Raw genomic sequence first — 22,694 nt, forward strand, 5'->3', positions numbered from 1 at the left:
AATTTAATAACACGTTACTAAATTTCTGAATTTTATAGTACTTTACTAGTTTAAAAAATGATTTACTATCATAATTTCTCAGTTACTTGAATTATGCAGTTATCTCAGTTTTCCAAATTAGATTATGGTAGAAGGCATTTCTCATGGCAAAGTTTAATTTTTTTTCATTGTTATTTCAGTGTCACCTTTTGCTATGATTGCATTTCTTTCACTTGACAGTTCCTTACAAGTACTTCACTCTGTGTCTGTTTGCATTGGATTTACAAGAGCTTTTAGAATGGTAACTTTTTTGTGCATTTGAAATATTTTCCTTTTGCTGTATTGAGGAAATGTTTGACTTCTCTAAATATGTGTAACCAATGAAGTCAAGGAGATTATATTTTTGTTTAGAAGAAGTAAAGTTTTCCTATTAAAAATTGTCAATGTATTTACTACAGGTATGGCAGAATACAGAAAATGCATTATTGGAAATGGTAGTTGTATCATTGATGCAGTTACTCATATTCAATAAGGACTTGTGGTGGAACAGAAACCTGGACACAGGAATCCGACTTCTTTTGGTAAATTTTACTGATTTTAATAAACTACAGCATGGTCCTTTTCTCTTTTTTTTTTCTCTCAGTTTGAGAGAAGATATTATGTCATTTGACCATTCCTGTCTTTGATTAGAAGCTAGCTAATTTACCCAGGTTAAAAAGGTTTGAGAATTATATAAATTATAAAATATTAAACTAGTGTGATATTATTGACTATATTGAGCAAAAATTAAGTGTTGAGAAATGTTGAAATGTAGGAAAAAGACAACCAGTCTATTTTCCAGTGTACCTTCCACTCAAAATACCAATCTGAGGTCTTAAAATATCCATTGATCACTTAAAGTAGAATTATTATATATGTGGGTAAAATTACTAAACTTGTAGTTAAGGAGAAAATCTGTAGAAGTAGCATATTTTCTGCAATGAATGAAATAAACTTTTAAAATACTGTGTATTATATGCTATTCTGTGTACTAGAGTAAGGCATAGAAAAGCAAGATAATATTCTCTGTCTCTAAGGAACTCATCTCTTCTGGGAGAGGTAACACATAGAAGGTTTTGTGCTTCACACTATCATCTTTTTTTTTTTCATGTTAATTGTATTTTATTTTTCCAATTGCAAATAGAGATAGTTTTCAACATTCATTTTTGTAAGATTTTGAGTTCCAACTTTTTTTTTCTTCCTCCCTTACTTTTTCCCATCCAAGACAACAAACAATCTGATAAAGGTTGTGTAATCCCATATTAGTCATGTGGCAAAGAAAAATCAGAACAAAAGGGAAAAACCATGAGAAAGCTAAAGCAAACAAAAAAAGGTGAAAATGGTATGCTTCAATCCACCTTCAGTCTCTGTAGTTCTTTCTCTGGATGCATATGGTATTTTCCATCCCATTCGACTCACCTTTTCTATTTATGGACAAATTCATCCCATGTCAGTTATATTCATTGTTTATTTCCCTCTATTCTAGTCTCTTACTCTTTTTCATCTCTGTATATCTCTTTCTTATTTATTTCAAGTTGGTGCCCTTTATATTTTTCCTTTTATCCTCTTCTTCCCCTTCTATTTTTCCAAGCTTTAATTTTTGCCTATGACTAATACCTTTCTGTATTTACTTTTTTGCCATGTCTGATTGTTCATGACCCAATTTGGGATTTTTTTGGCAAAGATATTTGAGTGGTTTGTCATTTCCTTCTCCAGCTCATTATAAAGATAAGAAAATTGAGGGAAACAAGGTTAAGTGACGTGCCATGGGATACGAAGTAGTGTTCGGGCCCAGATTTTGAACTCGGTCTTCTTGACTCCAGGCCTATGTTCAGGACTTTGCCACTTAGCTGTCATTCCTATATTTACCTTTTCTCATCTTCCCTTTTCTCATCTTCTTGTTCCTTCTTCATTCCTATTGAATGTATGCTCACACTACACTCTTTGTATGTATATATGTGTTCAGCCCTCTTTTGACTAGTGTAGATGAAAACGATGTTCATATGTCCCTTCACTCCTTCCATGTTTACCTTTTGTTTTGCTTATTTAATCTAATACTGTCTCTTAACAAGTTATCTCATCTTCTCTTTAGCCTACACACTCTCTGTTCTTATATCTTTTTAACAAAACTATTTACAAGTATTTTGTTATTCTGTCTTGTGATTTCTGTGACTCACCTTGTGACATTGGATTTCTAAAAGAAATTTAGAATTGCCTTTTTTTTTTAATGTAAACAGTTTACCTTTCTGATTGTTGGCATGTATTTTTTTGGTAAAGTTTTTCTCTTTGCTTTTTTGTTAAGTTCCTTTTCAGCTCTTGTTTTTTCACTAGGAATATTTAAAAAACTACTATTTCATTGAAAGATTTCTTTCCTTGTAGGAGTAATGGAACTGATTTCATGAAGTTTTCTCAAGTGTATGAGACTAGGCCTAAGTCACATGATCCCTATACCCAGACCTTGAACCCTGGGATTCAGGAAGTTAGTGAAGTTACAGGAAGTGTCATGACCTATGGAAGGCAGACAACATTGGTGACCATTGGTCAAAGATGGTTATATCCTTTTAATCTAACTAATGAAAAGGCTTGGGTTTTTTGCTTTTAAATCCTGGACAAGCCCAAAGCTGGTCAGGTTCCATGAGCACATAGCGGGGAGTTGTGTCTGGACTACTCCCTTCAGGGGAAGTAAATAAATGTTTTCTCTTTGTAACTGAAGATGTCTCTGATTAGTTAATTTGGGAAAGGGGGTCTAGTACCCATCCCACACAGATTATATTAATTTTTACTATGTATGTTATTTGTGTTTGTGTCCTTTATCTTTTGTCTTCTGGAATCTCATTCCATGTTTTCTGCTTCGTTAAAGTGATAACTTTTACTTCCCATACAGTCTTGATTGTCCCATTTCATTGCTATTTAAATTCTTTCTTTCTCTTTTTAATGTTTTTCTTTATTCTAGAAATCTAGATTTTAGCAATGGTATTTCTGGGAGTTTTCATTTCATTTCATTCATTCCTGGGGTCACCAGGAGGTGACCAGTGAAGTCTTTCCGTTTTACCTTACCTTCTTGTTCTAATATGTCTGGGTAGTTTTGTTTAATGATTACTTGAAATAGGGTATCTAGCTTATTTTTTTGGTGATATAGTTCACATAATCCTTAAGTTATCTCTCCTTGACTTAATTTTTCTTGGTCTAAATTTAAATTGTTTTTTATATGAAATATGTTTTCTTCTGCTTTCTAATTCTTTTGACTTTTGCTTTAAAAATTCTTGTCTCAGGATCTTTAACTTCCATTTGGTTCATTTTGATTTTTAGAGTGTTTGTTATTAGGTAAAAGTTTTACACCTGTTTTGTTAAACTGTTGATCCTTTTTCCAATTCTTCCATTTTTTATAACATCTGCTTTTAAAATTTATACAGCTATTCTTCAAACAATTCCATTTATTCTTATGAACAAACTTTTTTTTTTCTTTTGAGATTTTGATCAAAATATTTTAAGTTATTTAGTTCCAGGTTTATTTTGTGGCCAGCTCTGGCATCCTAAATGTTGATTTAATTTAATATTTTTGCTGTTGTTCATGCATTTTGTTGCAGAGGCCTCAGGAGTTAAGTTCTAGATCTTCCCTAATCTCAGGAGCAAATCAGTTAAAGACTTTTGCTTATCTTCTTCATGTTCTTTTAAGTTCTTTCTGGTAATCAGACTTAATGGAAAAAAAAAAGAGAGGAATGAGAGGCCCTTTCTTTCATTGTCTTTTAAATTCCAGGAATTCCTCTTCTGGTGAAAGAGATTTTGTAGAGGTCTTTTGTTTGAAGGAAAGGAAGAGAGAGATTAAGATCCTCCTTTTTTTTTTTTTTTTTTTTTTTTTTTTTTTTTTTAAATCAGCTGTTAGGGCTGAAGTTGGTTCATTTTTCTTAGATGTGTTTTGGATTGAGTTGTCTTTCATTTTAATTCTTCAGTGTATTTCTTCCTGGTAAGCCAGTTGGGACTTTTTGAGTGAATCTTCCCAAAGGGAATTTATTACCCCTGAGATCTAAGTCTTTTACTGAGGTAATCTGGATTGTATTTGATGCTATCTAAGGAGTTAATCATTTATTGAACCAAATGTTTGTTTAATGGTGTGATTGAATTGAGTTATACTGTTTCCTTCTATTCTGCCATCTTTCAGACTTGAAGGATGTAAAATAAATTCACATAAATCATCAGCATTTTTATATAATACCAATAAAACCTACCAGGAAGGGAAAGAAAGAGAAAATCCATTTTAAGTTACTCTAAAATATATAAAATATTTGTGAATTCACTTTTCTCATTTAAGGCTATATAAATATAACTATAAACAACTGTTATAGAAATACAGATCTAAATAATTGGGAAAATATTAATTGCTTATAAGTAAAGTGAGTCAATATAATAAAAATGGCACAACTACTTAATTTAATTAACATATTCAGTGCTATACCAAAGAATTACTTTATAGAATTAGCAGAATAGTAATTAAATTCATATGGAGGGAAAAAGGTCAAGAATCTCAAAATAAATCATAAAAATATATAGGAATGAAGGAATTTTGGTAGTTCTCATAAGGTTAGTGGCAGTTAGAGAGTTGTTAAAATTCCCTTATGGTCAGCACAGGTTTTTCATGGAAGAATTCGTGAAACCCCAAATTATTAATTGGCAAAAATGAAAGTTTGTTGTTGGACAGGAAGCCAGTTTTGCTAAGAAACTGACTTGTATAGTGGCAAAGTCCTATTAGGGAAATGGAGGCTGACACTGAGAAGAGAGTACCTTCTCAGTGGGCAGAGGGTCTTCGCAAGCAGCTATGCCAAGGAAAAAGAGAGGTTTCTTGGCATGGCATGTTCCTGCATTGGACCTCTGCAAGGAGTGAGTTTAAGGAAACCTGTTAGCTGTTATGAGTAGCTCTTGGTGAGGGGCTGTGATAGCTTGAGCTGATCAGACCAGGATTTCTCAATTGAATGAGAATTTAGAATTTCAAAAAGATCAATGGGAGTTGATTTGCCCTTGAATAGTGTTGCTTCTCTCATCCTGGAAAGATGAGCCTTCTCTCTAGACTCCTTGGAGCCTGGGAAATCCTGATCTCTCAGATCAAAAAGGAGACACAATTTAATTTTAAAGGGAACAGTTTTGCTCTCCATTCAGTTCCAGATCTCAGACTGAAAGTGGTAATTATTGAAGCAATTTGGTATTGTTTAGAATATTGATCTATCAGTGGAACAGATGAGGGTCACAACATAGGGAAGCAAATTTATTTAATTCTACAATATTCAATAAACAATACCTAAGCTACTGGAACAGGGACTTAATATTTGATTAATGCTACTGGGAAGTTAGATAACAATATGGAAGAAATTAAATTTAGACTAATGTCTTATATCTTTTTACAAAGATAAATTATATGTAGAGAAATTATTTATATGTATAGTATATGTAATTATATATTGCATATAATATATCTTTGATAAATTATTTATGTATAAATTATATGTGACCTATATATAAGAGGTTCCATCATAAAGAAATGAGAGACTTAGGGAAAAAATTATATCAAATCTATGGATAGGAGAAAAGTTAATGACTAAGAAGGAATAGAGAAAATCACAAAAGATAACACATTCATAATTTTGATTATATAAAATAAAAAATATAAAATTATATTTGTACAAACATCTAAAAAGTTAAGATTTAAATTTAAAAGAAACAACTGGAAAAATCTTTAGAGCAGGTTTCTCTGATAAAAGTCTCATTTCTAAGCTATTATAAGGAAGAATTAATCAGCAGTTAATAAATGGTCTAAGGATATAAACAGACATTTCTCAAGGGAAGAAATAGAAGTTGTTTTCTCCATCTTGACCCCTTGGTAAACCAGTTCAACTTTATTGACCTCAGGAATCCTTTGCCATTTTACCAAAGTCTTAGCTTTGAATTGCTCCCACCATTTGCCACCTTCACTCTTATATAACACCTTTAAATGAAGGTGGAGAAAATAAGAAAACTATGCTGATTGGGTCTGCAACAAATTGTATTATACAATTTCATTTGGGTATTCATTGCTAATTTTTTATACTTGCCACATAAACTCACTATCCCACTTTTTCAGAGCAACTTTTCCAAGCATTTTCATTCTTCAAATTTCCCATAGGTGGCTACTCCTCCCCCCAAGATTCTCAACTAAGAATTTTGCTTTATATTTCACAGAAAAATTGAATTCTTTATTCCCCCTCCCCCTCCCCAAACACCCCTCTTCCTGCCCTTTCTTTATTACTATAGAAGGCAATACAATCTTCCCAGTCCTTCAGGTTCTTAACCTAGGTGTCATCTCCCATTTGCACTATGTTGCCAAGACCTGTCAATTTTATCTTTGCATTGTCTCTTCTGTACACCTCTTTTCTGCCTCTGGCATGGTTACTACTCTAATACAGCCCTTTATCACACTTGGACTATTGCCATAGCCTGCTGGTACTTCTGCCTGCCTCAAGTCTCTCTATTTCAATCCACTTTCTATTCAACCACCACAGTAATTTTCTTAAAGCACAGGTCAGACTATGTCACCAGGTACTCAGAGTCCTTTGATATTCTATCACTTTCAGGATCAAAGAGAGAATGCCTTATTTGGCATTCAAATCTCTCCAACCTATCCCTTTCCTATTTTTTAGTCTTCTTTTACTTTATTTAGCACTATATACTCTTCAGTCCAGTTAGAATGGCCTCTTGGCTGTTCATGAATAACGTGCTTTATCTTATGGCTGTTAGCATTTTCTTTAGCTGTCTTCCAGCTTATCATTTGCATGGAGATAATTGAGGAACTTCACTATCTGATGTCACCCCGAGTAATGTGAACAGTTCCTTTTGCAAGCATATGGTTTAGAAAATTCAAGATTTATTTACAAGTCCATGAAAAGAAATAGAAACTATATTAAGTAACATTATCTGCCAATGCATTTTTTCTCAGAGACCTGTATAGTATCAGCTGCTTAATTATATACTAAGCAGAGGACCCAATAAATATGTCTTCCATTTTATTGTAAGATAAGGAAATATTTATTTTCTGGGCAAACAAGATCAAGAAGTTAGTGCTTTAACTTTGGGAATTTACTAAAAATAATAAAGCAGTAAATAATTCTGTTGATTGGCATGCATGTGCTCATGACTTGACAAATTCAAGAGGGGGTGAATAAAGCAATGACTGCAAAGTTGTTTAGAATGAGATAAGGTCTTTCCTTAGATTTCATACTTCATTTTCTCTATAAGGTAAAATAACTATGGGTGTTTCTCTCCCTTTCTAGCTTCAAACAAAAGTTTTAAGGATTAATGTAAAAACCCATGTAGTTTATAAAAAGACATGTGTTACCAATAGTCACTGTTTACTCAAGCATAATCTAGCAGTAAACATTGAAAAGGGGAAAGAAGGAAAAAGAGTGAGAAAGGTTTCATTAGTGCTGTTATTTACCAAGTGCTTACCGATATTTATGGTAGATGATGTATTATCCCTAGTTTACCACTGAGGAAACTAAGGCAGATGGACTTAGAGGCTATTAAGTACTTGAGGATGGCTCTGAATTCAGGTTCTCCTGACTTCAGGCACAGCGCTTTATCCCCTGAGCGAGACATGGAAACAGAAAAGCACTGTTAACTAGAGCAAACCTTTAAAAAGCCTATTTTCATTTTGTTTTTAAAGAATATCTGTGCATTTTCATGACATAGTCCATCCAATATTTTTAGTACCTGTCTCCAAGAAAACAAGTGAATAGGTTTTAGAACAGTTCTTTTTTTCTCCTCCTTTACTTATTTATTGTTTTTTGTTTTTAGTTTTTTTATTTTCAAAACACATGCTTGGATAGTTTTCAACATTCACCCTTGCAAAACCCTGTTCCAAATTTTTTCTGTCTCCTTTCCTCCATCTCTCCTAAATGGCAAACAATACAATGTATGTTAAACACATGCAATTCTTCTATACATATTTCCACAATTATCATGCTGCATAAGAAAAATAAGATCCAAAAGGGGAAAAAAATGAGAAAGAAACAAAATGAAAACAAACAATAGCAAAAAAAGTGAAAATGCTATGTTGTGATCCACACTCAGTCCCCACAGTGCTCTTTCTGGGTTAGGGTTGGCCTGAATCACCTTGCTTTTGAAAAGTTACATCTGTCAGAATTGATCATCCTGTAATCCTGTTGTTGCTATTTACGTGTTCTTTAGGTTCAGTTCATGTAAGTTTCTGTAGGCCTTTCTGAAACCATCCTTCTGATCATTTCTTATAGAACAATATTATTCCATAACATTCATATACTATAACTTATTCAGCCATTTTCCAACTGATGGGCATCTACTCAGTTTCCAGTTTCTTGCCACTACAAAAAAGGGCTGCTATAAATATTTTTGCACATGGGTTCTTTACCCTTTTTTATGATTTCTTTTGAGATACAGGTCCAGTGAGTAGATCAAAGAGCCCTTTGGGCATAGCTCCATATTGTTCTCTAGAATGGTTGGATCAGTTTACAACTCTACCAACAATGTTATTAGTATCCCAGTTTTCCCACATCCCCTCCGACATTCATCATTATCTTTTCCTGTCATTTTAGCTAATCTGTGTATTTTAATTTGCATATCTCTGATCAATAGTGATTTAGAATATTTTTTCATATGATTAGAAATGGCTTCAATTTCTTCATCTAAAAATTGTCTTTTCATATTTTTTGACCATTTATCAATTGGAGAATGGCTTATATTCTTAGAGATTCAAGCCAATTCTCTATATGTTTTACAAATGAGACCTTTATCAGAACCCTTGCATATAACATTTTTTTCCCAGTTTGCTATTTCCCTTCTATTCTTGTCTGTATTGGTTTTGTTTGTACAAAACCTTTTTAACTTAATATAATCAAAAATTACCATTTTGCATTCCATAAAGTTGTCCTTCCTTCTCCACAGATCTGAGAGGTGAACTATCCTTTGTTCTTCTAATTTGCTTATAGTACCATTCTTTTTGTTTTTTAATATATATTTATTTTATTATATGCACACATGTACAAATATATGTCCTCTATCCCCTATATACATATATATGTATCCTTTATTAATTTTTTAAACCTTTCAACTTCCACTAATGCTTTATTTTTTTTTATTTTAACTTTTTTATTGACAGAACCCATGCCAGGGTAATTTTTTACAACATTTTCCCTTGCACTCACTTCTGTTCCGATTTTTCTCCTCTCTCTCTCCAACCCCTCCCCAGATGGCAAGCAGTCCTATATATGTTGAATATGTCGCAGTATATCCTAGATACAATATATGTGTGCAGAACCAAACAATTCTCTTGCTGCACAGGGAGAATTGGATTCAGAAGGTAAAAATAACTCAGGAAGAAAAACAAAAATGCAAACAGTTTATATTCATTTCCCAGTGTTCTTTCTTTGGGTGTAACTGCTTCTGTCCATCATTGATCAATTGAAACTGAATTAGGTCTCTTTGTCAAAGAAATCCACTTCCATCAGAATACATCTTCATACAGTATCGTTGTTGAAGTATATAATGATCTCCTGGTTCTGCTCATTTCACTTAGCATCAGTTCATGTAAGTCTCTCCAAGCCTCTCTGTATTCATCCTGCTGGTCATTTCTTACAGAACAATAATATTCCATAACATTCATATACCACAATTTACCCAACCATTCTCCAATTGATGGGCATCCATTCATTTTCCAGTTTCTAGCCACTACAAACAGGGCTGCCACAAACATTTTGGCACATACAGGTCCCTTTCCCTTCTTTAGTATCTCTTTGGGGTATAAGCGTATAAGCCCAGTAGTAGCACTGCTGGGTCAAAGGGTATGCACAGTTTGATAACTTTTGGGGCATAATTCCAGATTGCTCTCCAGAATGGTTGGATTCATTCACAACTCCACCAACAATGCATCAGTGTCCCAGTTTTCCCGCATCCCCTCCAACATTCATCATTATTTTTTCCTGTCATCTTAGCCAATCTGACAGGTGTGTAGTGGTATCTCAGAGTTGTCTTAATTTGCATTTCTCTGATCAATAGTGATTTGGAACACTCTTTCATATGAGTAGTAATAGTTTCAATTTCATCATCTGAAAATTGTCTGTTCATATCCTTTGACCATTTATCAATTGGAGAATGGCTTGATTTCTTATAAATTAGAGTCAATTCTCTATGTATTTTAGAAATGAGGCCTTTATCAGAACCTTTAACTATGAAGATGTTTTCCCAGTTTGTTGCTTTCCTTCTAATCTTGTTTGGATTAGTTTTATTTGTACAAAGGCTTTTTAATTTGATGTAATCAAAGTTTTCTATTTTGTGATTAGTAATGGGCTCTAGTTCATCTTTGGTCACAAATTTCTTCCTCCTCCACAAGTCTGAGAAATAAACTATCCTATGTTCCTCTAATTTATTTATAATCTCGTTCTTTATGCCTAAATCATGGACCTATTTTGATCTTATCTTGGTATACGGTGTTAAGTGTGAGTCCATGCCTAATTTCTGCCATACTAATTTCCAGTTATCCCAGCAGTTTTTGTCAAATAATGAATTCTTATCCCAAAAAGTTAGGAACTTTGGGTTTGTCAAACACTAGATTGCTATAGTTGACTATTCTGTCTTGTGAACCTAACCTGTTCCACAGATCAATTAATCTATTTCTTAGCCAATACCAAATGGTTTTGGTGACTGCTGCTTTATAATATAGTTTTAGATCAGGTACAGCTAGGCCACCTTCATTTGATTTTTTTTTTCATTAATTCCCTTGAGATTCTCGCCCTTTTATTATTCCATATGAATTTTGTTGTTATTTTTTCTAAGATCATTAGAATATTTTCTTGGAAGTCTGATTGGTATAGCACTAATAAATAGATTAGTTTAGGGAGTATTGTCATCTTTATTATATTCGCTCGGCCTATCCAAGAGCACTTAATATTTTTCCAATTATTTAAGTCTGATTTTATTTGTGTGGAAAGTTTTTTGTAATTTTGCTCATAAAATTCCTGACTTTCCTTGGTAGGTAGATTCCCAAGTATTTTATGCTGTCTACAGTTATTTTGAGTGGAATTTCTCTTTGTATCTCTTGCTGTTGAATTTTGTTGGTGTTGTATAAAAATGCTGAGGATTTATGGGGATTTATTTTATATCCTGCCACTTTGCTAGTTATGAATTATTTCTAATAACTTTTTAGTAGAATCTCTGGGGTTCTCTAAACATACCATCATATCATCTGCAAAGCGTTTGGTTTGCTCATTGCCTACTCTAGTTCCTTTAATATCTTTCTCAACTCTTATTGCCGAGGCTAGTGTTTCTAATTCAATATTGAATAATAATGGTGATAGTGGGCAACCTTGCTTCACTCCAGATCTTACTGGGAAAGGTTCAAATTTTTCCCCATTGCATATGATGCTTACTGATGGTTTTAAATAGATGCCCCTGTAGAGTACCATTCTTTACGTCTAAATCCTGACCCCATTTTAACCTTATTTTGGTATAGCGTTTTAGGTGTGAGTTTCTGTCATACTAAGTTCCAGTTTTGCCAGCAAATTTTGTCAAATACTAAGTAGAACAGGAGTTCTTAAACTGTGATCTATAAACTTTAAAAAATTGTACCCGCTATTAAGTGTCTCAGTTAGATTTTAACTCTGGAAGGTGAGTGTTGTTAAGTCCAGGCTCAGCACTCTATCTACTGTGTCACCTAGCTGCCCCCTGCCGCTTAGTTGCCCCCTATTATTTTAGTCACTATTTATCATTGATTTCATAATTCTATTTCTTTCTATCAATTAATATGTATCATGTTTTTCTGAATTTTTCATTTTCATCATTTCTAAAGATATGAGTAATATTCTATTACATTCTTATACCATAGGTTGCTTCATAATTTCTAGTTAATGGGTACTAACTTTGTTTTCAGCACATAAAGTTCTGTTAAGAATATTTTATAAAGGAAGGATCTCTGTAAATATGTGGCCAGACCAATGTTGGGCCAAATCTAATAAGATCAAATTAAATAGATATAAATGTAGTATTACACTTGTATAACCAGGCAGCAGTTCATCTGACACCTTGTGAGGTCTTGTGCACTCATCCTATTGTATCAAAGTTACATGACACCCAATAAAGTTCATGCGCTCATACATTACCATAAAGATATAATTTCCAAAGATAAGAAGGCAAGGGTCAAGTCAACAAGCATTTATTAAGTATTTACTGTATGCCAGGCACTGTGTTAAGCAGTAGAGATAAAAAGAAAGGCAAAAATAGTTCCTAGCCACAATGAACTCATAATTTGCTGCGTAAGTCAGCATACGAACAAAGCAACAGATACACATACATGAATTGAAGGCAAATGCACAGGGAGAATACTTATCATTAAGGAAGGCCAGAAAAGTCTTCTTGCTGAAAGTGGGATTTTAATTGAGATTTTAAGGAAATAAGAAGCCAGAGATGGGGAGGGAGAGAATTCCAGGCCTGAAGTGCAAGTAACTAGTGAAAATGCCCAGAATTAGACAATGGATTTTTTAGACAAATGGATTATTTAAGGAGAGTGAAGTATAAGAAGATTGGCTTTAGAAGCCAAACAGAGGATTTTATATTATATCCTGGAGATAATAGGAAGCCACTGGAGTTGATTGATTAAGGGAGTAACAAAGTCAGATATGCTTTAGTAAGGTTACTTTGACAATTAGGTGGAGGATGGACTGAAGTAGGGAGAGACACAAGACAAGCTATTGCAATAATTTAGGTATGAAGTGATAAGGAAGACATGTGCCAAGGTGGTAGCAATGTCAATAGGAAAGAAAAATGAATATAAGAAAGATTTTAGAAAGGTAGGAACCACAGGATTTTATTACAGGTTATATGGAGAGGGAAGATATAGTAAAACAAGGAGTCAAGGATGACACTTAGGTTAGGAGCCTGAGTAAGTGGAAAGATGGTGATGCCTTTAACATTAAAAAGAAAATTAGGAGATGGTTAGATCTTGTTAGATTGTACTACTCATCAGAACAACATTTAAGGAAAGGCATGTATAAGCTGGAGAATGTCTGTGGGAGGGGTTCGTTTTGGGTTGTATGGGAGAGGAATATCAATATGCATGCATGTTAAAGTCCCTGAGTGTGAGGCTAGAAGATAGAGAGGAGAGAAGAAATTCAAACTAGGCACTAGACTCATGGAGGAAGGAGAATGCCCTTTTGGTTGAGTGATAAATTTGTGTAGTATGAACTTCAAAGGAAAGGATGGCAGGAGAGGGAGAAACTGAAAGGAAGGAGCAAAGTAAAGGCTGGCATTTGGAAGGAATAAGAAAGGGAAAAGTATAAAAGAAAAGGAAATTAGATAATTACATCATTCCAGAGAACTCAGAGGAAGGGGGAGACAGATTTGGAATGGGACATTAGCAGAGTAGAATTAAGATAGATAATAAAGAAATTAAAAATTTACAATGGAGAATGGGATTTGTATATGTCTGTCCAGGAGTTCAGAATCAGTGCTTTTATACTGATAAGTATAAAAGAATAAAAGCATATTAACCATTGAGCAGTATAAATTTAGGGAAAACACAAAGAGGTCTGTTGAGGGACTCAGATATTACATTGTTCAAGGTATTTCCTTGAGTTTCACTATCTTGGTAGGTGGTGGTAGTGTATTCTATGAGACTACCTACCTCTGAGCAGACTGGGTGGCGTGGAGGAACCTCAGGAGATGGCAAGATAGCTTTCTTGATCTGGAGAGGGCCCTGGGGTACAAGAGAGTACCTCCTCAGAGAGTAGTCCAGATCTGGATGTAGTTCTAGCATAGAGTAGAAAGAGAGGACTCTGTCCCATCCTCACCTCACCACAGACCCCTGTGGAAAAATTCCTTTTTTTTTCTCCCTTTAAACTCTCCTAGAATCCTAAAATCCTTGACACTGGGAAAATCCGTTTACCTTCTGTTTTAAATGTTTAGTTTGTCTTTATAAGAATGTTAATTGCAGGCTTTTTCTATGTGGTCATACTTTTTGAAAAATGAAGCTATGATGAGCAGTTAAAGGGGAAATGGCCATAGAGAAATGTGAGAGTTCTGATGTATTTTGCTAGAGCTTGTCTCTGACTGGGATTGAAATTCAAAAAGAGAAGATTATAAATCTTTTGAAAGAACTTCCCATAACAGAGAAGGGGCTTCTATACCAGGCAAGATATCTAAGCAAAAAGTCAGTGGGAAAATGGGACAAATAGGAGTAAAGAAACAGTCCCACTCCCCACAACCAAGAGATGATATTAAAAAATAGAAACAAAGCCATCTAAAATGAAATGTGTTGCCTTGGAAGAAGTAGATTCTCTCTAAATTGCAAATATTGAAGCAAAGACTGCATGAACAGTCTATTAAGTCTGAATTAGGCCAAATATTCTCTGAGGTCTCTTCCAGTTCTGAGATTGTCAAATAAATAGGAGTTTTTATATTTGTTTTTGTATTTGCAGGTTGGCATGATACGTGATCGAGTGCTACAATTTATCACCAAATTGCAGTTTGCTGTAGCCGTTATTTTGACATCATGGACAGAGAAAAAACAGCGTCGAAAATCTACCACCACTTTAATAACGCTCAATATAGTGTTCTTGCCGGTTGTAATGTCCTTCATACTTCTTTCTACATTACTTTCTTCTCCTTTGCTTCCTCTCTTCACCCTTCCTGTATTTTTGGTTGGGTTTCCAAGACCAGTTCAGAGTTGGCCGGGACCAGTAGGGGCAACAGCATGCATTTGTCCAGATACAGTTTATTATGAACAAATGGTTCCAAGTCTGAGTGCTGCACTTGGATCTGCAATGGCAGCTGGTAGTTTAGGTAAGTGACTTAGCGGTATTTGAGCATTTTCATCTCTAAATTTAGTATAGACAAACAGTCCAAAAAAAGATTATCTTTCTCAAGGTGGGGGGGGGGGGGGGAACCTTGAGCCTTTTGAGTACACCAACATGTAAAAATTAAATAAAAAAAAAAGACAGACCAGAAGCAAAAAAACAAATTTACCTTTCCTTATTGAGACGAACAAAACTACCAAAGTATTTACCATCTTTATTTTTATTAACACAAAAAGTGATAGTGGACAAATTAAAAGGATTCATCTTACTGATTGAAAATGATTTGTGAACTCTATTACAGTTCAAGGTTCTGTCCTGTCATCAAAACACAAATATTTTTAAAATATTTGCATGAATCTGAGGCAATAGAGAAATTCAAGTACCTGGGATGAATTAGATTTTTAAAGAGAATCAGCATAATAGTGAAGATTTATTCACTCAATTAATGAATATTTATTAAATATCTACTATATGTCAGGCACTGTGTGCTAAGTACTGGGTCTATAAAAAGAGACAAAAGATCTTCATAGCTCTCAAAAAGCTCCCTGTCTAATGGGCAAACAAAATATGAACAAAACAAGCTACATACTAGATGAATAGGAAATAACCCAGAGAGGAGAAGGGTGAGAATTAAGCTCCTAGAATTTGTAAAGGCGTTTTTGTAGAAGATGAGATTTTAGTTAGTATTTAAAGGATCCTCAAGAAATTGAGGAGGGAAAGTGTACCAGGCATAGGGGATAGCCAGAGGACTTTCTCAGAGCCAATAGATGGAATGTCTTGTTCATGGGAAAAACAGGAGGCCAGTGTTAGTGGACTGAAGAATAACTAGCAGGAAGTAAGAGGTAGGAAGCTTGGAAAGATAGGAGGGACCTAGGTTTTTCAAAGGCTTTGAGTTGCCAATAAAGGACTTTGTTTTTGATCCTAGAAGTGTTAGATAAGGAACCTCTGGAGTTTATTGAGTGTAGGTGGTGAACATGGTCTGACATATACTTTAGGAAACTCAATTTGACAGCTAAAGCAGAGGATGGATTCAGGTGGGGAGAGACTTGAGGCAGGCAGGACCATCAGCAGCCTACTGTCCAGCTATGTGATGATACTAGTAGTCTCAAGAGTTGGAGGAGAGAAGACAGCATTTCCAAGAGACAGTAGAAAGGTAAAATTGATGACTTAGATACTTGCAAGTGAAAGTGGGATGAGAGATGGTAAGTTTCCAAGATAACTCCTAGGTTAGGATCTTAAGGGACTGAGAGAATGTTGTCCTCTACAGTAATAGGGAAAGGAAGAGTTTAGGGAGAAAGATAACAAGTTTGCTTTTGGACTTGAGTTTAAAATGTCTATTGCACTTCCATTTTAAGATATTTAAAAGGCAATTTGAGATGTGAGATTGCAGGTGAGCAGAGAGATTAGAGCAAGATAGGTGGATTTGAGAATCATCTGCATAGAGACAGTAATTAAAACGATGGGAACTGAGGAGATCACAAATTGGATAGTACTGAGGGAGAAGAGAAGAGGGTCCTGGTGTCTTGTCACATCTATGGTTAGGGTAAGTGTTCTGGATGAGGATCTAGCAAAGGAAACAAGCAGTAAGATAGGTGGGAGGAAAACCAAGAGAAAGTAGTGCTTTGGGAACCCAAGAAAAGAGAGTATCGAGGAGAGAGAGAGAGATCACTATCACAGACTACAGAGAGATCAAAGAGAATGAAAGCTAAGAAAAGGCCATTAGATTTGGCAGCTATGAGATCATCAGTAATTTTGGAGGGAGCAGTTTGGATAGTATGATAAGGTCAGAATCCACATAAGAAGAGAGCAAGGGGATAAAAATGGAGATATCTATTGTAGATGGCTCTTTCAAGGAGTTTAATTGCAAAAGCAGAACAGAGAGGATGATTGTTAACGAAGGTTTCTTCAGGATAGGGGAAAGAGACATGTTTGTAGGTGGGAGGGAATGATCCATGAGAGAGAAATCAATAAGGGGGTAGGGATGATAAAAGGGGCATTCTATTGGAGGGGTCAGGATGAAATGGGATCACTTAAGTGAGTAGAGGGTTTAGTCTTGTTAAGGAATAAGGCCACATGAGGTAGGGTGAAGGAACAGAGATGGAAGAAAGCATATGGGTTTCATGAGACAAAAGAAGAGAAAAGAGGGAGCTTTTGACAAGATGTCTGATTTTTTGAATGTGAAGCAAGGATGCCAACTGAGAGTATGGTGAAGGGGAGCCGTGGGAAGTTTGAGGAAAGCTGAAAAAGTTTGGAAGAGTTTCTGTGGGATAGTGAGTGGACAAGGCAAATATAAAGGGATTACCTAATATCAGTGAGAGCCCCAGTGAGATTATGTAACATAATCAGTCTTGATATTCTCTCCCTTTGTACACTAGCAAATGTAAAGGAATGAATAGTAGAAGTGATCCAAGACTGAGACTTGGAAGGGAATATAGTAAATATATTTATATATAGAAAATATATTCCTATATTAGGAATATAGTAAAAATTAGGGCCATGATACCAGGATAGAGTAGTTTACCAAGGAGTCAAGATGGAGAAAAAGAGTGGCAAGACAGTTGAGTTGTCCTGGAAGAGAATGGTTGATGGATTGGCCACATCAAGAATGAATAGCAGGGAAGCTAAAGGAGAGCAATAAAATGCCTTTGCAATCAGGAAGAATGGAGAAGAGGGAGCTCATAGCTCATGGCCTTGTTTTTTTCCTATAATTGAGTTGTGGTTGTGGAGTCAAGAAGATCTGGGTTCAAGTCTTCTGCCAGACACTTTGATTATGGATAAGTCATTTAACTACTCTGAGTTTCTGTTTGCTTATCTGTACCTCACAGGGTTGTCATAAAGAATTGAGATTGTAGGTAAATGTTCCCTAAAAATAGTATGTAAATATGAGTTTTTACTAGTATTCTTCTTGTCATTTTAATGGTAAAGGAATGGGAACTAACCATTATGTCATATTGAAAAACATAAGTTTTTGTGACTAGGTTGCTAAGGGATGAAAAATAATGATAAAGAAACAAAACTTCTTTTTAGGTAATTTTGTCCTTTGTCCTTAGCACTCCTACCCTATCCCCCAAGTAAATATAATACTAAGAATAATGATTTCAGGAAGAAAATGGAATATTTGATGGAAATGAACTTATTACCCGCAGATAATATGGCTGCATTGCAGATTTTCCACCTTGTACTAATTGTACAATAACTTGTACCATAATTCTCAACTTCATTTTGAAGAAAAGGTGTAATCTAGTAGCAGATAGGTAGTCTCGTTATATTTAAATACGACTGCTAACTTTAGGCATGAAAAGATTATATGTTCTCTACTCTGGTGAAACAATTATTTAAAATTTCTCTAATTATGTGTTGTAAGGAATTTGGAAGAAAAAAACAATTCTTATAGAGAAACAAGAACCAAAATCAGTCTTGGTATCAATTTGCTTTTGTCAAAAAAAAAAAAAAAAAATAGGCTGAATTAATATAGTGATTGCCTATTTAATTTCTTTTTTAAGATATATTAACTCAGTTCCTACTTTGTTGTACAGTTTTAAAAGATTATCATTACAATAATTGAATAGTTCTGGGTAGATCTTTAGTGATAGTATTGATAATAACAAAATGATAGAGTAGGGAGAAAAGTAAGATTATATCCTCTAAGGTCCAGTTTCTTAAAACTGTGGGTCATGAACCCATATGGGCTCTCATAACTAAATGTGGAGGATGCAAAATTATGATTCATTATTAGTAAATATTGATTTGTATACCTACATACCTGGGATCAAATAAAAATTTCTTGGACAAAAAGGGTTGCCCAGGAAAAAAGTTTTAAGAAGCCCTGCAATGGTTTCCAAACTTTATATCATGATAGTTTCTCCTTTTTTATAAGAAAAAATTCATGCCCTCTCCCCATTTTTCATAAAATAATCTATAAAAATAATTTTCTTAGTTCATTTTTCATTTAAATAAATTAATATTTTACTACAAGTGTATAACATCAAACATTAAATATACCACAAAATAAGATATAGATACTGTTAATAAATGGGCAGATAGGTGCTTAAACTGTTTCTTAAACTATGATTTAACATGGAATTGTAATCCCATGTAGGATCTTGTAACTAAATGTGGGGATTACAAAATTGTGATTTATTATCAGTAAATGTTTGATCTATATACCTTTTTTGTATACCTGTATACCCATGATCACATAAAAATTTCTCATGTGAAAAGGAGTCACAAATTTAAGAAGCCCTAGAATGGATAGACTTCTGGGCCTGGAGTCAGAAAGGCTCATCATCTTGAATTCAAATTTATTCTTAGACTTTTAATAGCGGTGTGACCCTGGGCTAGTCACCTAACCTTTCTCTTTGCCTCAGTTCCTCATCTGTAAATTGAGCTGGAAAAGGAAATGGCAAATCACTCCAATATATTTGCCCCAAATCGGTTCATGAAGAATCTGACACAAACCAACTGAACAACAACATTTGTTAAAATCATTCATGATTTTTATATTTCACAGCAGATGTAGTAATGTTATTAATGTGATAGGTAGAATTTTTTTTCCTTCACTGTTTCCCAAAACATGATATAACAACATTGCTCCTCATAATTCTTTTTTCAAAAACTAATTAAGAACAATATTTTATCTTTCAAATAACTTTTTTAAAGGGAAAATATAGTGGGGGGGGTGTGGTTATATTCTTCACAATGACAGATACAAACAGGGACACACTATAATAAATGCTTGTGAAATGAATTTCATTATTTGTATCTAGTGGCCCCAAACCAGAACGATTACATGTGGGCCATAGCAAAGCTGTCTATAATAAATGCCATCATGGTCCATATCAGAGTCTTAAAAAGTACTTTCAGATGTACTGATTGTAATGCTGGTAATAGTTGATATCTGTAACATGATGATCAGTTAAGCTTTCAGCTATGTGTACTGCTAAATATAGTAGTCTGAATATTTTTTAGGGCTTTCTATCAAACTATGTTGTAATTAATGCAATTATAATTGTTTACAGCTTTGGATAAATAATGTGTTTCCATGGTTTGGAAATTAAGGCCCAGAACAGAGATTTGAAATTGCTATTTAGAACACTTGCTCAATAGGAATAGATAATTGTTCTTGAACTTTCCAATTTTGTGTGGTTTAATGACATATATTTCAACAACTTGAATCCGTTCCCAGACCTTCCCCCTACCCCACCTCCCCATCTATTTCCACTGTTTGTCAAATGAAACACTTATTGCATGAGCTTGTCTAAGATTTCTGAAATATCTCTCAAATAATAATAAATTATCAGGTTCAACTTTTTGTCACAAGATAGAAATTAGACCAAAATTACTTTATATCCATAGCAAATAGATTCCTTTTTCATTTAGAATATGTAGGTCTTTAAAGTAAGAATTGCTTCTATATACTAGTCAAGATAGCTGAGCAAGTATACTTTCTTCTGTTTCATTTGTAAGTCAAATACTTTTAAAATTGAAAATGAATTATCTAAATTGCTGACTTTTCTGAAAATATCTTACTGACTTACAAGTATGAATTGGAGAATATTGAATTTATTTAAAATATTTAGTTTTTCAGAAATATTCCCCAAATATGCAAACTTCAAGAGATTTTATACTATAAAAAGAAATTCTTTTATCTTTAATTTTATTGCTTTAAAAGGGGGCAATTTCTTTCTTTTGCTTAAATACTCTTTGAAAGACTTTGGCTTAAGAAAGATAGTGTTTTCACAATGATATAGAAGTACCCTGTGATATGCTCCCGTATTTCCAAAAAGCCTTCCTTTTAATGCACCATTTTTTAAAGTTTATTACTTTTGTAACAACTTTAAAAACTGTAGCTCCTTAGTCATTTTTCAACACAGAAGATTGATTATTTACTCAGCATTCAATTTATCCAAATTACATTTAGGGATTTTATTTTTTAACTAGTGCTATAGACTTGCATTTCATTCTAACATTAATTGACATGGTAATTTTCTAGCTCAATACAATTATCTTTTATATCATTTTCATTAAAATTCTGTTATGTTGAAATTTTGTCAGGATTTAGCCTTATCAATAGTTTGCACAGTCAATTGGTAAACATTTATTGTTTTCTTTTTGCTAAGAGTTTGGGCTACAAAGAAAATAAAAAATAGTCCCTGCCATCCTAGAGCATACATTCTAAAAAGGGGAGAGAGAACAACGTGTAAGTAACTATATTCAGCAAGATTTTTACAGAATAGATGGAATGTCATCTAAAAGGGAAAATGTTTTTGCATTAAAAACTGACAGGACTAGGGGAGGCCTGCAGAATGTGGGTCTTGAGATGAGTCTTGGAAGAAGTCAGGGAAACCAGGAGATAGAGGTAAAGAAGCAAAAGCACAAGAATAGGAGATAGTGTTCTATTTGAGAACTTGAAGCAAGTCTCTGTCACCAGGTCGTGAGGTATGTGTAAGGGAGTAACAATGAGTAAGAAGATGGGGGGGGGGGGTCCGGTTCTAACAGGTGTTAGAATAAACTAGACAAGAAGCGATGAGATTGCTTCTTGGGTAATGGTTGTATGAGTAGTTAGTCAATAAGCATTTTCTGAGTTTGTGTGCCAGGCACTCTACCAAGTGCTAGAGATAAAAGGAAGGCCAAAATTACAGTCCCTATCCCCTTTCTAGTGAGGGTAAATCACTATGATACCTGTCATAGTGGACAGCCAATACAAGGGCACTAAGGAGATAGAGTATTCTTTTTGGTAGCAGGCAAGTGGAGAGCGGTAATAAGGTTTAAGAAGAGAACTGGAAAGATAGGAAAAAGTTCAGGTTATAAAAGCTGTAAATGCCAGATAGAGGGCTTTATATTTCATAATTAAGGTAACCAGGAGTCACTAGAGCTCATTAAACAGGGCAGACACAATCCAGCCTACACTTTAGAAAAAGAACTCTGGCAGTTACCCTAAGAGGATTGATTGAGTGGGGAAAGATTTAGAAGATTGTTAGAAGATTATTCTAGTACTTCATGTGAGAAGTATTGATGACCTTAATTAGAGTTGTGACTATGTAAATGGAGAGAAGAGGATGCATATAAGAAATGTAGTAAAAGGTAGAAATTTGATACTTGCTTCTAGTTTTGTTTTTTCGCTCTGGAAATTTGAAAACACTTTCATATATAGCATAATGGTAAATTAAATCATGTTGATAATCTAATTCATTGAGCTTTGTCTGTTTTAACTAATTTTAAGGCCTTTCCTTTTACAAAATAGTGTTTAATTTTCTATTTTTAACAAAAGTAGCAGAAGTTAAAAGTCAGTTTCCAAAACTCTCCCATAATAAAAATAACTATCTAAATTGCACATAAAAATAAATCACCTTTTCCTATCCTATTTTAGGTCTTCTTTTACCTGGATCACATTATTTATGTCGTTTTCAAGATCGACTTATCTGGATTCTAATTCTAGAACGAGGATATACCTATTGCTGTATTAACATTAAGGTCAGACCACTAAGTTTCTCTCTAGAGTTAGATAACATGTTACATGTAAAAATGTTTCTGTGATCAATTTAGTAGCTATTAAATACATAGCAACTTGGAATAAATCTGCTTTGTTTTTTTTTAATTTGAAAATAAATATTTTAAAAATGTAAATATTAAAAATGAGAAATATATATATTGATATCATGTAGTGTTATCAGATTATTAGTTAGCAAAGAAGATACAGAGATAGTCACCTCTTTTCTAAGTCCCATTCTCAATGACCTTGTCCAACCAATCAGCTCCAGAGTATAATTCTGTAATATTGTTTGGCTTAAGTAGACTTAGAGTAAACTGTGTATGGAGAACAGTATAGTATGA

At 34.1% G+C, this 22,694-nt stretch overlaps 1 protein-coding gene across 4 annotated transcripts in view; it reads left to right on the forward strand.

Annotated features, from left to right (window-relative positions):
- The window catches only part of PCNX4 (pecanex 4), a 51,183-nt gene that overhangs the window by 16,018 nt on the left and 12,471 nt on the right, over nt 1-22,694 (forward strand). For all 4 annotated transcript variants that reach the window (XR_004232030.1, XM_031952680.1, XM_031952679.1 and 1 more), the window contains exons 5-8: nt 180-280; nt 438-560; nt 14,484-14,847; nt 22,231-22,334. Coding sequence is in view for 3 of the 4 variants with exons in the window: in XM_031952680.1 (XP_031808540.1) it covers nt 180-280; nt 438-560; nt 14,484-14,847; nt 22,231-22,334 (692 nt within the window). In the remaining variant the exon portion in view is untranslated. The remainder of the gene's footprint in view (nt 1-179; nt 281-437; nt 561-14,483; nt 14,848-22,230; nt 22,335-22,694) is intronic.

The sequence above is a fragment of the Sarcophilus harrisii genome, chromosome 2 (genome assembly GCF_902635505.1).
Source record: "Sarcophilus harrisii chromosome 2, mSarHar1.11, whole genome shotgun sequence".
Classification (NCBI taxonomy): Eukaryota; Metazoa; Chordata; class Mammalia; order Dasyuromorphia; family Dasyuridae; genus Sarcophilus; species Sarcophilus harrisii.